At 41.9% G+C, this 14139-nt stretch overlaps 1 protein-coding gene across 11 annotated transcripts in view; it reads left to right on the forward strand.

Annotated features, from left to right (window-relative positions):
- Positions 1-14139, forward strand: part of tjp1b (tight junction protein 1b) — a 65180-nt gene that overhangs the window by 31048 nt on the left and 19993 nt on the right. For 8 of the 11 annotated variants that reach the window (XM_085462101.1, XM_085462103.1, XM_085462104.1 and 5 more), the window contains 7 exons: positions 7902-7958; positions 8441-8565; positions 8686-8788; positions 9008-9323; positions 9677-9783; positions 10161-10329; positions 10438-10582. In XM_085462101.1, coding sequence (XP_085318227.1) covers positions 7902-7958; positions 8441-8565; positions 8686-8788; positions 9008-9323; positions 9677-9783; positions 10161-10329; positions 10438-10582 — 1022 coding nt within the window. The remainder of the gene's footprint in view (positions 1-7901; positions 7959-8440; positions 8566-8685; positions 8789-9007; positions 9324-9676; positions 9784-10160; positions 10330-10437; positions 10583-14139) is intronic. The other 3 variants (XM_085462102.1, XM_085462112.1, XM_085462107.1) reach the window with 1 other exon arrangement.

Raw genomic sequence — 14139 nt, forward strand, 5'->3', positions numbered from 1 at the left:
TTGGTCAATGCTGTTTTACAATATGAGAGGCTGAAAAACTCTTGTTGTAATAGTTGGTGTGTTTGTTCATATATTTTTTTTATTGTGGTGCATATTATGCTCCACTTCCTCTACCAAATGTGTAAAAACACAATGGTAAGCCATTCTCAGATGAGTCATCCATTTACTTTGTCTGGATGCACAGTGCATCTGTGTCAGTGGTCACTGCTGCCGAACATGCTCAAAGGGGCCAGTGTAAAGATTGGGTATGCAAATGATGCCCTTATAGCAGTCTGTAGTGACTGTCTCAATAAATGTCAGAAATTTTAGAAGTAATGAGCACTCTGTGACAGGCAGTAAAGGAGGTTTAAGTGCATGAGGTTGAGTGGATGGTTTATAGTTTAATGTCCAAAAAGGTACCCAGAGCTTTATGTGGGTAGCTGATGTCGTTGTGAAGGATGAAGTGCAGAATAAAATGCTGCTACTTCAGCCTGTAATACAGTAGAAGTACAGTAGTTTTTGATGCTGCTGTAAAGTGAAGGGTAACGCCATTCCATTCCTTGATGACTGCTCTTTTCTTATTGGTGGCGAAGGAGACAGCAGCTCTCCACAGACTTGGTGTGTGTGTAGGTGGCTGGGTGGTTGGCATATAGTGCAGATGACTGAAGTTGCCTTGGGATGAATTCATATGTTTGTGCAACCATGCAGATTGTCCTTGCGACAGGAAGCATTCAAATCAAAACAGTGTAAAATGACTTGACTACTGAAATAAACGCAAGCACCCTTATGGTGTCTTACAGTGTCCTCTAAAGGCTGCTTGATTATATGTGGACCACAAACACTGGATTGTGCTTCAAAGAGGCACATAAATGTCTCCACAGGGGGCGATCCAGTGGTTGGATGGTGAAAACGCAAACTGCAGCTCCACATAATTCCCTTTTTCTCTTTAATAGATTTTTTTTACTGTCTCTACAGCAAAGAGCACGAAGTACCTTCACAGATTTGTACATAGTTAGATGTCATGGGTAAGATAATAGTTCAGTTAATTATAACAATAATAGGTATGTGAAACCAAACAAAAAAAAGAAACAAACACATTAGTTTGTGTTTCTTATTCCCAGATGTCTTATTTTTAATCTTAAAGATGCTTGGGCTTAGTAAAAAATGCCCTATAGTATACGGCTGACTGAAAGCAGCTGGTAGCTGATTGAATGCACTGATTTTGTACATTGTTACTGTTAGACATTAAAATGTCAGTCATTTAATATTGTTCATATTTGCACTCATCTGAAATGCGCTCATATGCAAGTTAAATGCCAACAGTGGAGATACCTGCACTGCAGAGGTTGCATTCTTGGAAGTTCAGTTTCAGCACGCTCGTTGATATTCATTTCCCAGTCATATCGCTAGGGAGTAGCTGTGACCATGCACAGCACATGCTCCCTTGCCTAAACAGACTAACTGGTGATGTTTTTATGATAAGCATGGGGAGTATGTTTTCATGTTTGAAATTATAGCTAAAGCGCAATATAGTTGGTTATATAATGTCCCTGACTGAAGCTACAGTTGCAGTTAGAGTAGTCTGAACCAGTGCTACAAAAGTGACAACAAACAAAACACAATGATATTTTAGCTGTTAGATGTTCCTGATTGAACATTTTACTTAACATGTTAGGTTTTTGTTGCTTTGCCTGCCTCTTGTATTTCCCTGTGTGGGTCTTTTCATTTCATGTGCAGTGTCATCAATCTGTTAATTTTACCCAAAGATTATATGAATGTCAGATTTAAAGGTGGTTGTGTTTTTGCTGTAATCATGGAATCTGTGAATACTGACCATGAAGCTAACAGAACAGCCAATCTTCTGTTGGATTTCATTAACACGTTTAGCATAATTTATGCATGTAATGCAGCACACCTGAGAAAAGCAGGAGGTGGTTTGTAATATCCCACATGCTGAGCGAATTGGTGGATTCTGCTCCGATTTAACGGCAGCTCAAGGGTTAAGTCCGATACAGCAGTTTACACTGCGGATGGATGTTCACTAGTACAGAGGAGTCCCATGCTGTAGCGGAACTGCAGATCCCACACAGATCGCTGCCAAGCTGGAGGGGATTTGTTTCGATCCCCTGAGTGTGTAAGGATAGAGTTAGAGGGAAGGATACATTCAGAAGGAAGATGTTGGTAGAGGACACAGACCCTCACGGGCCAGAGGAAACGTTAGGGTGTAGCTGCGGAGTGTGTTTTATAACCCCTCACCTGTGGTCGTAATTTCTGTGGTTTCAAATCTAACAGAAGGAAAGAGGAAGGTGGGGGCAGTGTTCCTCATAGCACTGATTGGTGCAGTCATGCACTGAGGCTGCTGATGTGCGTCTGCAGGAATCTCCTGCTGGATTTACTGGGGAGTAGTTGGAGTTGGAGACGCTTTTCTCTGTGTCCTCTGTAGTGAGCAGGATGAATTCATGTAAGTACCTCTAATCTTCTATGCATCAGTGTTATCTGAATACTTATGCAGCAAATAGATGAAAGGAGTAAAATTGAAGGAAAGGGAGTTTCACAGTTTCCTTTAGATAATACATGTGCTTCATGGCTGCGGATTAACTTTTCTATCAGTCTTCTGGGTTTCTTCTCTTGACCTTCGTATCGCTCTCCTGCATCTCTGCCACTGTGTTCCCTCAGGTAGAGATCCGCAGTACGGTGTCTTTCCATGTTGTATGTGTAGAGTGTCACTTGTCTCTCAGGGGAACCCTTGACTGGCACTAAGGCATGGGCTCTCATTAGCATTGGGCTATGCTCTCCCCGGCAGGAGAGTTTTAGCAGTTGTCAGCACTCCCCAGTACATCGATTTCAATTGCTGAAGTGATCAATCATCTTATTCTACTTTGTTGATTCATTGCCAGCAGCCACAGTGTTGTGTATTCATGTTGTTGTTTTCTTGTCTTTGGCTGCAGTGTAATTTGAAAACTGTCTTGGAGAGAAGCAAAAGGGAAAGAATTGTTTTAACTCAGCAGTATGTTTATTGCTAGGATTGAATATTTAAGCTTGCAGCAGACTTGGCTTCATTTGGCTTTATTGCTGCTAATCATGTGCTGATGCATGTGAACAAAAATAATTGTGAATTATTGCTTTCAGCCACCTGTAAACCTTTAATTATCATATTTTATTTGTTTCGACTCATTACTACTCTTGAAATATGAATAGTCACATTTTCATCACACTGGCACTGAAACAGATTTGTGAGAACGATCAAAGTCTCTTTTTTTCCCTCAGACCTTACAAAGAAATACAATAAATAGGCAGTACAAAGAGAGAGTGGATGTATTTTCTTTGCAGTATTTTATCATTTGTTTTGGTCGATTTGTGGCATTTACTACAACAAGAACCTATTAAATGTTCCTCAGTGTTCATGCTGCAAGGTTCCCCCCCTAAATCACTCTGTTGCAGCACCACAACAGTAGAATTAATGAGAGCTATTTTTAGCTACTCTGGTCCCAGAGCGGTCAGAATTGAATAAGTCTCTGCCTCACCCCTAAACCATACTTCAGCACAAAATCGCACAATGTTGCCTCAGTTATAACAAAATATCATTTGCTTTTTTTACGCAGAGTTGCGTTTTTTTAAGCAGGGCTGTTTGATTATGGTAAAATAAATATTATCATCCTGATTGTTTGAAACAATTTAGAGAACATAGTTAGGCTTATCGTGTGTTTTGCTAAACTCTTTAAAACAAAAAGTGTATCCATTTGGTTTACCTCTTTAGTTTTCCTTCAGGCTCTCTCTTTGTTATCTTGGCTCAAGCTTAACCAAACCTGCTACAGCCTGGCAGGGAGGGAGGTTTTTGCTTTTAGGGGAGGGTTGAAGGTCACCGCTGTAAAAGGAGAGGGGTCTGCTCGATTCAGTGACGCAAAACAAAACTAGAGCACTATTTTTATGTTAATTATATTGTTTTCATAATCATTGCAAGTCAGGTTTGTAGCTGCACATTTGATTAGTTGCAGGCCCTTTATTTGAAAGTGACAAGAATTGTCACAGCTCCCTGCCAAACTGTCTGCTAGTATTTGCCAAGTAGACAAAATTTACTGTTTCGCTGACTTCAGAGAGGACCTCCGGGGCACACAAGTATATGTAAGTTTGTTATTGCTCAGTTTTATTGCCACTGGCATACAGATAGTACCTGTAACAAGAAGCCATTTGCCCCTCAACTTGCAAAATACACATGTGCCTTTTTAAAAATATCTTTTGAGCAAGAAAGCTAGATTTAGCTTCTTAAATCTGAACGTCATCTGTTTGTTTGGAAACTAGGTTGGTCACGGTTTTTGGTTTATAGAGCAGCTGAAGGAGTAATCAGGAAGATGAGCTATGATCAGTAATGACAATAATTGTTAGTAGCATTCTGTAATTGATTTACAAGTGGAAATTAAAAGCTTGAAAGACTGCTGGCAGAGCAGTATTTTATGGACATGCTATAATAGTTTGTTCTGCAGAGGAATAAAAAGCCCAGTGGGCTCATTGATGATTGCGTTGTTTTACCATTTGTGCATTGATTTGACACAGTCCTCTTTGAGCAGAGATTTCCTCTCCGTTCTCCATCTGCATTAAAGTCCATCTGTGTTGTAGTGCTGGCTTCCATGTTGCCTAGTTGTAATCCCCCAAGCATGACCCAACCAACATGGTGTGTCTCACTGTGAAGCGGCTGCCAGGCCTGGCTTTAGCTTGAGGCATGAAGCCTCTCTTGGCACCAAATTGTGGCTGTAAAGGGTGTACACATTATGGCACTGAAAGTCATCAGTCACGGGATGTTGGTGCAACTTTACAGCAACCTATGCTCATTTCACTGAAAACAACATACCTTACTTTGTGTTTACTTAAAAGAAATGTTTTGGACATTTTTGGAACAGGAAATGAACATATTTGTTTTTGACAAATATAAAGTCACTAGTTCACTGTTTAGATCTTATGGCAAAAAATAGTAGTGCTCATTTGAGCCACAAAACTTTATGAACTTTATGAATTGATTTGGCCCTGTCTTTATTTCCTTTTTTTTAAATTTACCTCCTACAGTTTAGAGGAACCTTCAGACCTGTCCTGAAAGGCCACTAGAAAGCCACACAGTCCCCCCTCTGTTACCAGAGCAACAAGCTCTGCAGGAGCAGGAGGTAGCAAAATTATATCCCTTCACAGTGAAAGGTGTGTGCATGTGATAGAGAGAGAGAGAGATTGTTTTTCGTCTTTTTCCCTTGGTATTCGGTCCTTTTGTTTTGCCCCATTGCAATTTTTCAGTGATTTATTTGTATTCAGTGGAGCTTTAGAAGCATCCTCTAAACATGTTTTCCAGACAACTAAATTGACATCTCTTGCTACCCACTCTAAAACATTATACGTTTGTGGGCGTACATGTTTGTGTTATGCTGCATAAATGCTTATAAAGAAGTTTTGAAAGTCTGACTATCAACTGGAAACCCCCCCCCCCAATTTATCAGTTAGAAGCAAGTCTCTATAAATTTAGGCAAAATGTTTGAGCTCTTGGCGTCAGCATTTGCACAGTGCTGATCAAGAAGACTGGGGCATAAATCCTCCTCCCTGAAAGAGCAAACTTTCTAGCGGGAGATCATTCCTCTGCTTTCACCAGACTTGTTTATATTCAGATGCCCCCCACCCCACCCTTTCTCAAGAGCAGATAATTCAGTGTGAAAGGCCAGGGGGAGTTCCCCTGTTCAAACTTTGGTTCACCCTCCTTGTGTGAGCCCCACTATAAGCTGCTTGAGGAGTTTGTGACTGTTGCTGCCAAGCTGAGCACGTCTGGGGCCACTTGTGGCATTTTATTTAGCTGCCTGTATTCCCAGACGCCAGCTAATCTTTGGCATTTGGCCGACAGGTCGCAGCAGACATAAGGATGATGTGTTGAAGGAGGCCAGGGTGCTAAAACAATAAACGGCACAGCAGCAGTTGGTCAGCTAAGCTGCTGCCTCTGAATATGATTTCTGCTGTACAAAAAAAAGTTGGACATTGTTTTCTTCACATCTGAGTTACTTTTTTTGTTCAGACATTTGCTTCTGCAGCAGCATGGCTGTTGTTATTTTCAACTTCAGAATCTCTGGGTGTGTTTTTAGTGTTTCTCATCACACACATTTTGGTGATGACTTAAAACTGTGCAATATTGCAAAATACATTTTGATAGTTTAAAAAAGGGTGTCCCTGAATCTTAACTACTGTGTAAGGTTGATTAAATTGTGCGTCCTTGGGCTCACAATCCCTTAGTACCTTATATTTTTGTTGCCACACTCTGACGGGGGATGAATTTGGGGGTAAAAGTAATGGGATGGGTTATCTTGTTTTCATAATTGATGGATGCCATTAAGGACAGGTAGCTTTACTGATTAAAAATGATTAACTGAATATCCCTATTCCCTATATGAGATTTCATAGTGGTCTGTAGTTCAGTATTTGGCCTGCAGACCATCGAAGGTTTTTAGCTGTTTATCGCTCTTTGTGGCTTAATAGCACTTCCATTATCAAGTTGTCATACTGATGTGCTGCAAAATGGCTTTCAGTGTGAAACTGGACTGACTCTTGCTAGATGTTTTGCGTTTGAAGCTGCCAACCCGTCGACAGCAGTCTCAGTGGCAGGTCTAAGCACTGGAACCGATGCTCCTTTTCAGCGTGAAGAGTAATCTCCCTTTGCTCATTTTTCATCACATTTTAATGTACCGCAACATGAGATTTCTGCATAGGTGGTTAATACTGTAAGCGTTCGAGGTGTCAAAGAAATAACCAGCAAAGCAGAAGGGGATATGTGTGGCAGTCTCACCTATTAAGATCACAAGGCTAGGATCATTTTGCATGACAGATGGGGGTTATTGCATTAAGTGCTGTGATGGTGGTTGTAATTTGCCCCAATGGGAATGACCTCGTAGTATTTTATATGCAGTCCTTGAATGTCTAATGTGTTGTGAGATTGCAGTGGAGGTAAAATGATACAGAGCCAGAGATAAGAAGCGGGCTGTAGGTCGCAGAGGATGGCGTTAACCCAGCAGCTGACTGAGGTGACCTTAATCTTATCCTCTGTGGTTGTTAATGGGGCTGAGGTTGTCCTTCAATTTTAGAGACTTACTGCCAGTGTGGCCCTATTTAATGAAGGAGGATCTTTGTCTGTTGTGCTATTGTACTCAGTTCACTGTAAACTTGGGACCTCATACTGTGGACCCACTACAAAGAAGACTGTCTAGTCTAAAAACCAACATGTTTATGGTGTGTGCCTGGGCTATTTGCTGTGCTCTGTTGTGTCATCTGTATCACTGTGAATCAGCAACAGTGTGAAACAAACAAGCGTCCTGATGTGTACCCTGTCTTACTTTTTAGTGGTGAAACACTTCCCCTTCCACTAGGAACCTTGGTAGAGGACAAAAAATAATCAGTGCTATTATTGTGTATTCAAATATTCTGTTTATCTTTTTAATTTTTTTTACTAAAGTCTCTCAGTGTGCTTTCACAGTCGATTTGCTGTTTATAATCTTTACATCCTTTATTTGCAGTATGAATAATACAATATGAATAATGAAATGTAGCCTAGATTGCCCAAGTGGCTGATGTTCATAAAGCAGCAGTAGTCCAAACCCTTACCCTCTATTTTTTTCAGTATCTCAGTATAAGTAGCTTTTGCTGCAAAAGTGGTAAATGCTACTCTACACATTATGCAGACATTTAGCTTGGACAGATAACGCCTACTCTGTTCATTAAAAAACAGCACATTGGACCTTTTATGCAGACTTTGTTAAAGGTTAAACACTGAAGGAGACACTGTCAGATGTATTTTGGGAGCCACTCTTCCACCTTTTTATCAGTTGGAATAATGAATTATTTTAACTCTTCTTGTCTGAACTCTGGAGCTTATGTGTTAAGCACTGCGCAATTTCTTTGCCTTTCAGAGTGCAGCAATGGAGGAGACAGTCATTTGGGAACAGCACACAGTAACACTACACAGGGTGGGTATCTGTTATCCTTCCTTTACTCTCTATAATTGTCTATGTTGAAATTATGCCCTATCCTAAACGCTCTCTGCCCTACCTGGTTTACGTTATTTTCCCTCTATCTCCCATCTCAGCATTTTTCTTCCCTGCTATTTTCAGGATCACAGCATGTAGGGAGTTAGCTCACTGTGTAATTAATTGCACGTGGAACAGACAAAAAGCTTTTCTTCTACACGATTCCATGTTTTTGGCTGTGGAGCATAAATTGCACAAATGCTGATCTGGCATCTTTGTGCACATTGTTTGCACGCAAACTGCATCGCTTCAAAGTGTTCGACTGCTGTATTCTGTAGAGGTGGTTTTACAAACAATTATTTTGTTGGATTCGTACCAGGAGGTGGTCATTTAAATACATCTGTCTCTACTCATCAGTTAGTGTCTTGGTCCATCCACACATCCTTATCTTTTTTGTGTTTTGTTTTTATTTCTGTGTGCAGGCACCAGGGTTTGGCTTTGGGATAGCCATTTCAGGTGGACGGGATAACCCTCATTTTCAGAGTGGTGAGACCTCCATTGTCATCTCAGATGTGCTGAAAGGAGGCCCCGCAGAAGGCCTACTGCAGTAAGATTTAGTTGTATTATCGGGAACCCAGTCATGCAGCTCATTTTTTAGTATTAAATTACACTGCCTGCTCCATAAAGACTCCACTGTCTGTCTGTTCTTGGTATCTCATTTCTTTAGGGAAAATGACAGAGTCGTTATGGTCAACGCTGTCTCCATGGATAATGTGGAGCACGCGTATGCTGTTCAGCAGCTTCGTAAAAGTGGGAAGCTCGCCAAAATTGTGAGTGTCACATCCCATTATGAAGTCTTCTTGGAAAGCTCATTTTGTAGTCAGACTTAAAAAGTGTTTGTAGCAGAGATATGCATATTGCTAATAATGTTATTTGGGCTCTCTCATATGTTTTCGTAGTTCACTAGCAGAAGAAATGTGCATGATAAGGGGAGTGCCTGGCTCATGTTGGTTGTCAAGCTCATTTCATGTCTTGTTCCCTTTGTTTAGACAATCAGGCGCAAGAGGAAGGTGCACGTCCCCATGGGCCGCCTGGGAGAGAGGGAGACTATGTCAGAGCATGACGAGGAGGAGGATAGCTACGACGAAGAGATATATGAAACGAGAAGTGGACGCAGTGGCGTGTACAGCGGTGTGGGCGGCACTATGGGCAGGCGCAGTGGGCGGAGCGGCGGTCGCAGGGACAGGGAACGTGAACGCAGCGGCTCACGGGAAAGAAGTCTCTCCCCACGCTCAGACCGCCGCTCGCACAACCTGCCCCCACGGCCCGCCAAGGTCACTCTCGTGAAATCCCGCAAAAATGAAGGTGAGGCTCACAAAGTCGGGGATAAAAAGGGAGTCAGAACAGTGGATAGTGAAGCAGGGAATCTCCTGCCATTTGCTTTACATGACTATTAACAGACAACCATATTCTCTTTTAGAAGAGAATAAAGCCTCCAAATCAGCATTGGTTAACTGCCAGAGCAAACAAAACTTGCCAGCCACAGCAAAATCCAAGTAAACTCAAGTAAATCTAAGTAAAAGAGCAATTAATCTTCTTTAATCAGTACTGTTAATCCCAGTGGGAGAAGCAGATGTCAGCAGAATCGCAGTCAGCGTGGTGTTGTCACGTGAACTCTGTGCTAACGTTGTCTTTGTTGCTGTCGTTCACTTTGTAAGCAGAATATGGCCTGCGCCTGGCCAGCCACATCTTTGTCAAGGACATTTCCCCTGAGAGCCTGGCAGCCAGGGATGGCAACATCCAGGAGGGGGATGTTGTACTGAAGGTGAGAGGGGAAAGGCAGAGAATCACTGGAAACATAGAAGATAAACTGAAAATGTTTGATCATGTTCTTTATATAATCTAACCTGATTCAGATAGAAGGATGTGCAGTATGTACTACTTTGTCTCATTGTATTAATGTTTTGGGAACATGCTGTGTAGAAGGACACCGTCACATTTAGCAACATGCACATCTTGATCCTTTCCTTTAATGCATAGACTGGTTATGGGGAGGAACATTAATGTGGTCTCATACCATTAAGATAATAACCCCAGACATGTCACCTTTTGTAATGTTTCTCTTTTCATTCAAGTTCTGTGGCTGTGTACGAATGTTTACTTCATGTCATTTCTGATGGCTTGTTTTGCTGATTCTTTCAGATTAATGGCACCGTGACAGAGAACCTCTCTTTGATTGATGCCAAGAAGCTGATAGAAAGGTCAAAGGGCAAGCTAAAAATGGTGGTTCAGAGGGATGAGAGAGCGACCCTGCTGAACATCCCTGACCTCGATGACAGTATTCCCTCAGCCAACGCTTCTGACAGAGATGGTGAGAGTGATGTGAATTCAACTCAAATGAGTGGATACGAAGAAAGTCAGACTTGTCAGGGCAACTTTGAGGCTGCGGCCGTTTCACAGTATCTTTATGTTTAACCAGACATTTCAGATATCCATTCTCTGGCATCCGACCATTCCAATCGATCACATGACAGACATCGTAGCAGCCGCTCCCGCTCTCCAGATAGACGATCTGAACCCTCAGACCACTCCCGACATTCACCTCCACAAATCAGCAATGGCAGGTAAAGAACATCAACCCGGCTTTCAGGAAATGAATAAAATCGTGGGATATAGTTGCAAGAAACATTGTTATTTTTGTATGTATATATTCTGGTTTTCTTCTCTTCACAACTTTCTGTGTTTGATGGAATGAAGTTTAGAACAATACCAATTTAAACTTGAACAGCACCATTGATCACCAAAATGTGGGTGGAGTACAAAACCACTTTGATACTGGGTTGTCCTAAGCATAATTTCTCTACTGGTTTTTAGACTGTTGTTGATTAATTAAGACAGTAATTTGCTATTGAGTGAAATTAAAATAAATTATATGCAACCATTTAGTAAGACTTTAACATCTTTTAAGTAACCACAACTGATGATATTTGATTCCATGCTTTAAAACAAGCTTTTTTCCCTTCCTCTTTTCTGTTTTTCTCATGAAAGGTAGTGTGTGTTAGCACCAACCATTACTCCATTCACCACTTCTTTTGACTCTAACGTTGTTTGAAAGTACCTCATTAATTCTTCATTTAAACTCAATAGAGCACCACAGTTGTTTCCCTTTCACTCTGCTCACTGACCTGACAAAAAATAAAAGTCAGCTGTTAAGCCGCAAAAGAGTCGGTCTTGGTCAAAATTACGGTTGAAAGCAGATCAAGAGTCTGCTCTGCTGAGCGTAGAAGCTCACTGCTCTTAACTCTTAAACATGGTGCCATAATTCAAAGCTGTTGCTGAATGGGATTTTTCTGCACTTGGTTATTCCTGTTATACTTCAGCAGCTGGAGAAATCCAAATTCAAAATTCAAATTTTTATTTGTCACGTACACAGTCATACACAGTACGATATGTAGTGAAATGCTTGGACAACTGCTCGTGACCTAAAGAAAACAAAAAAAGGAAAAGGCTATGAATAAGATAGGAAATAAATATGAAAATTTAAAAAGGGTAAATTTAACTAGGAAGGAATAGAATATAAATTAAGGTTAAAAATGAAATAACTGTACAACACAAATTAGAATGAAGGGTAAATTTAACTGGGAAGAATAAGATAAAGATAAATATATAAATTAAAGTTGAAAATAAAATAACTGTACAACAAAATACACAATATAGAACTATATAAGAATGTATGAAGAAATCTAAATATAAATAAATATATACACAATAACAGCAGCTGTACAAGTATTAACCGGAAATGAAGAATATAGTGACCAGTGTTGTGCAAAACCAATGTCCAGAAAGTCCAGTGTGTGTGTGTAAGAACTGTATGTGTGGGTCAGTACTGTGTGGTGGTGTGATTGAGAGACCGTATCGCCTGCGGGAAGAAGCTCCTCCTCAGTCTCTCTGTGTTGGTCTTCAGGGAGCGGAATCGCTTTCCTGACCTCAGCAGAGAGAACAGTCTGTTGTTGGGATGGCTGAGGTCCTTCACGATCTTCCTGGCCTTGGTCCAGCACCGCCTGCTGTAGATTGAGTGCAGGTCAGGGAGCTCGGAGCGGATGGTGCGCTCAGCTGACCGCACAACCCTCTGTAGAGCTCGTCTGTCCTGCATGGTGCTGTTCCCGAACCAGGTTAAGATGTTTCCCGCCAGGATGCTCTCTATGGTGCACGAGTAAAAGTTCCTGAGCACCTTGGAGGGCAGTTGGAAGTCTCTCAAGCGTCTGAGGTGGTAGAGACGCTGTCGGGCCTTTTTCACCACGGTGTTGATGTGACAGGACCATGACAGGTCCTGCGTGATGTGAACTCCGAGGTATTTGAAGCTGTCCACTCTCTCCACTGGGCACTCGTTGATGACGGGGGTCTGGTAGTTCCTCTCCTGCTTAGTGCTGAAGTCCACTATCAGCTCCTTTGTCTTACTGACGTTTAGAAGGAGGTTGTTCCTCTGGCACCAGTTCTCCAGATTCCTAATCTCCTTCAGGTAGGCCGTCTCGTTGTTATCAGAGATCAGGCCCACCACGACGGTGTCGTCAGCAAACTTGATGATGGTGGTGGAGCTGGTAGTGGCCACACAGTCATGTGTACAAAGAGTACAGCAGGGGGCTCAGAACACACCCCTGGGGGGCTCCAGTGCTGAGAGTGGTGGAGGCTGAGACATGTCCGCCCATCCTTACTGCCTGTGGTCTGCCAGTTAGGAAGTTGGAGATCCACTGACACATAGATGAGCTGAGTCCCAGATGCTCCAGCTTGGTGGTGAGTGTGGAGGGAATTTCAATTCAATTCAATTTTATTTATATAGCGCCAAATCACAACAAAAGTCGCCTCAAGGCGCTTCATAGATACAGAGAAAAACCCAACAATCATATGACCCCCTATGAGCAAGCACTTTGGCGACAGTGGGAAGGAAAAACTCCCTTTTAACAGGAAGAAACCTCCGGCAGAACCAGGCTCAGGGAGGGGCGGCCATCTGCTGCGACCGGTTGGGGTGAGAGAAGGAAGACAGGATAAAGACATGCTGTGGAAGAGAGACAGAGGTTAATAACAGATATGATTCAATGCAGAGAGGTCTATTAATACATAGTGAGTGAGAAAGGTGACTGGAAAGGAAAAACTCAATGCATCATGGGAATCCCCCGGCAGCCTACATCTATTGCAGCATAACAAAGGGAGGATTCAGGGTCACCTGGTCCAGCCCTAACTATATGCTTTAGAAAAAAGGAAAGTTTTAAGCCTAATCTTAAAAGTAGAGATAGTGTCTGTCTCCCGAATCCAAACTGGAAGCTGGTTCCACAGAAGAGGGGCCTGAAAACTGAAGGCTCTCCCTCCCATTCTACTTTTAAATACTCTAGGAACAACAAGTAGGCCTGCAGAGCGAGAGCGGAGCGCTCTAATAGGGTGATATGGTACTACAAGGTCATTAAGATAAGATGGGGCCTGATTATTTAAGACCTTGTATGTGAGGAGCAGGATTTTGAATTCAATTCTGGATTTAACAGGAAGCCAATGAAGGGAAGCCAAAACAGGAGAAATATGCTCTCTCTTTCTAGTCCCTGTCAGGACTCTTGCTGCAGCATTTTGGATTAGCTGAAGGCTTTTCAGTGAGTTTTTTGGACATCCTGATAATAATGAATTACAGTAGTCCAGCCTGGAAGTAATAAATGCATGAACTAGTTTTTCAGCGTCACTCTGAGACAGGATATTTCTAATTTTAGAGATGTTGCGCAAATGGAAGAAAGCAGTCTTACATATTTGTTTAATATGTGCGTTGAAGGACATGTCCTGGTCAAAAATGACTCCAAGGTTCCTCACCGCGTTACTGGAGGCCAAGGTAATGCCATCCAGAGTAAGAATCTGATTAGATACCATATTTCTAAGATTTTCAGGGCCGAGTACAATAACCTCAGTTTTATCTGAATTAAGAAGCAGAAAGTTAGCGGCCATCCAGGTCTTTATGTCTTTAAGACATTCCTGCAGTTTAACTAATTGGTGTGCGTTATCTGGCTTCATGGACAGATAGAGCTGGGTGTCATCTGCATAGCAGTGAAAATGTATGCTATGTCTTCTAATGATACTGCCTAAGGGAAGCATGTATAATGTAAACAGAATTGGTCCTAGCACTGAACCCTGTGGAACTCCATAATTA

This window comes from Copadichromis virginalis, linkage group LG7 (assembly GCF_057382275.1).
Source record: "Copadichromis virginalis isolate Kocher_CV1m ecotype Utaka linkage group LG7, C_Virginalis_male_GT1.1, whole genome shotgun sequence".
NCBI lineage: Eukaryota > Metazoa > Chordata > Actinopteri > Cichliformes > Cichlidae > Copadichromis > Copadichromis virginalis.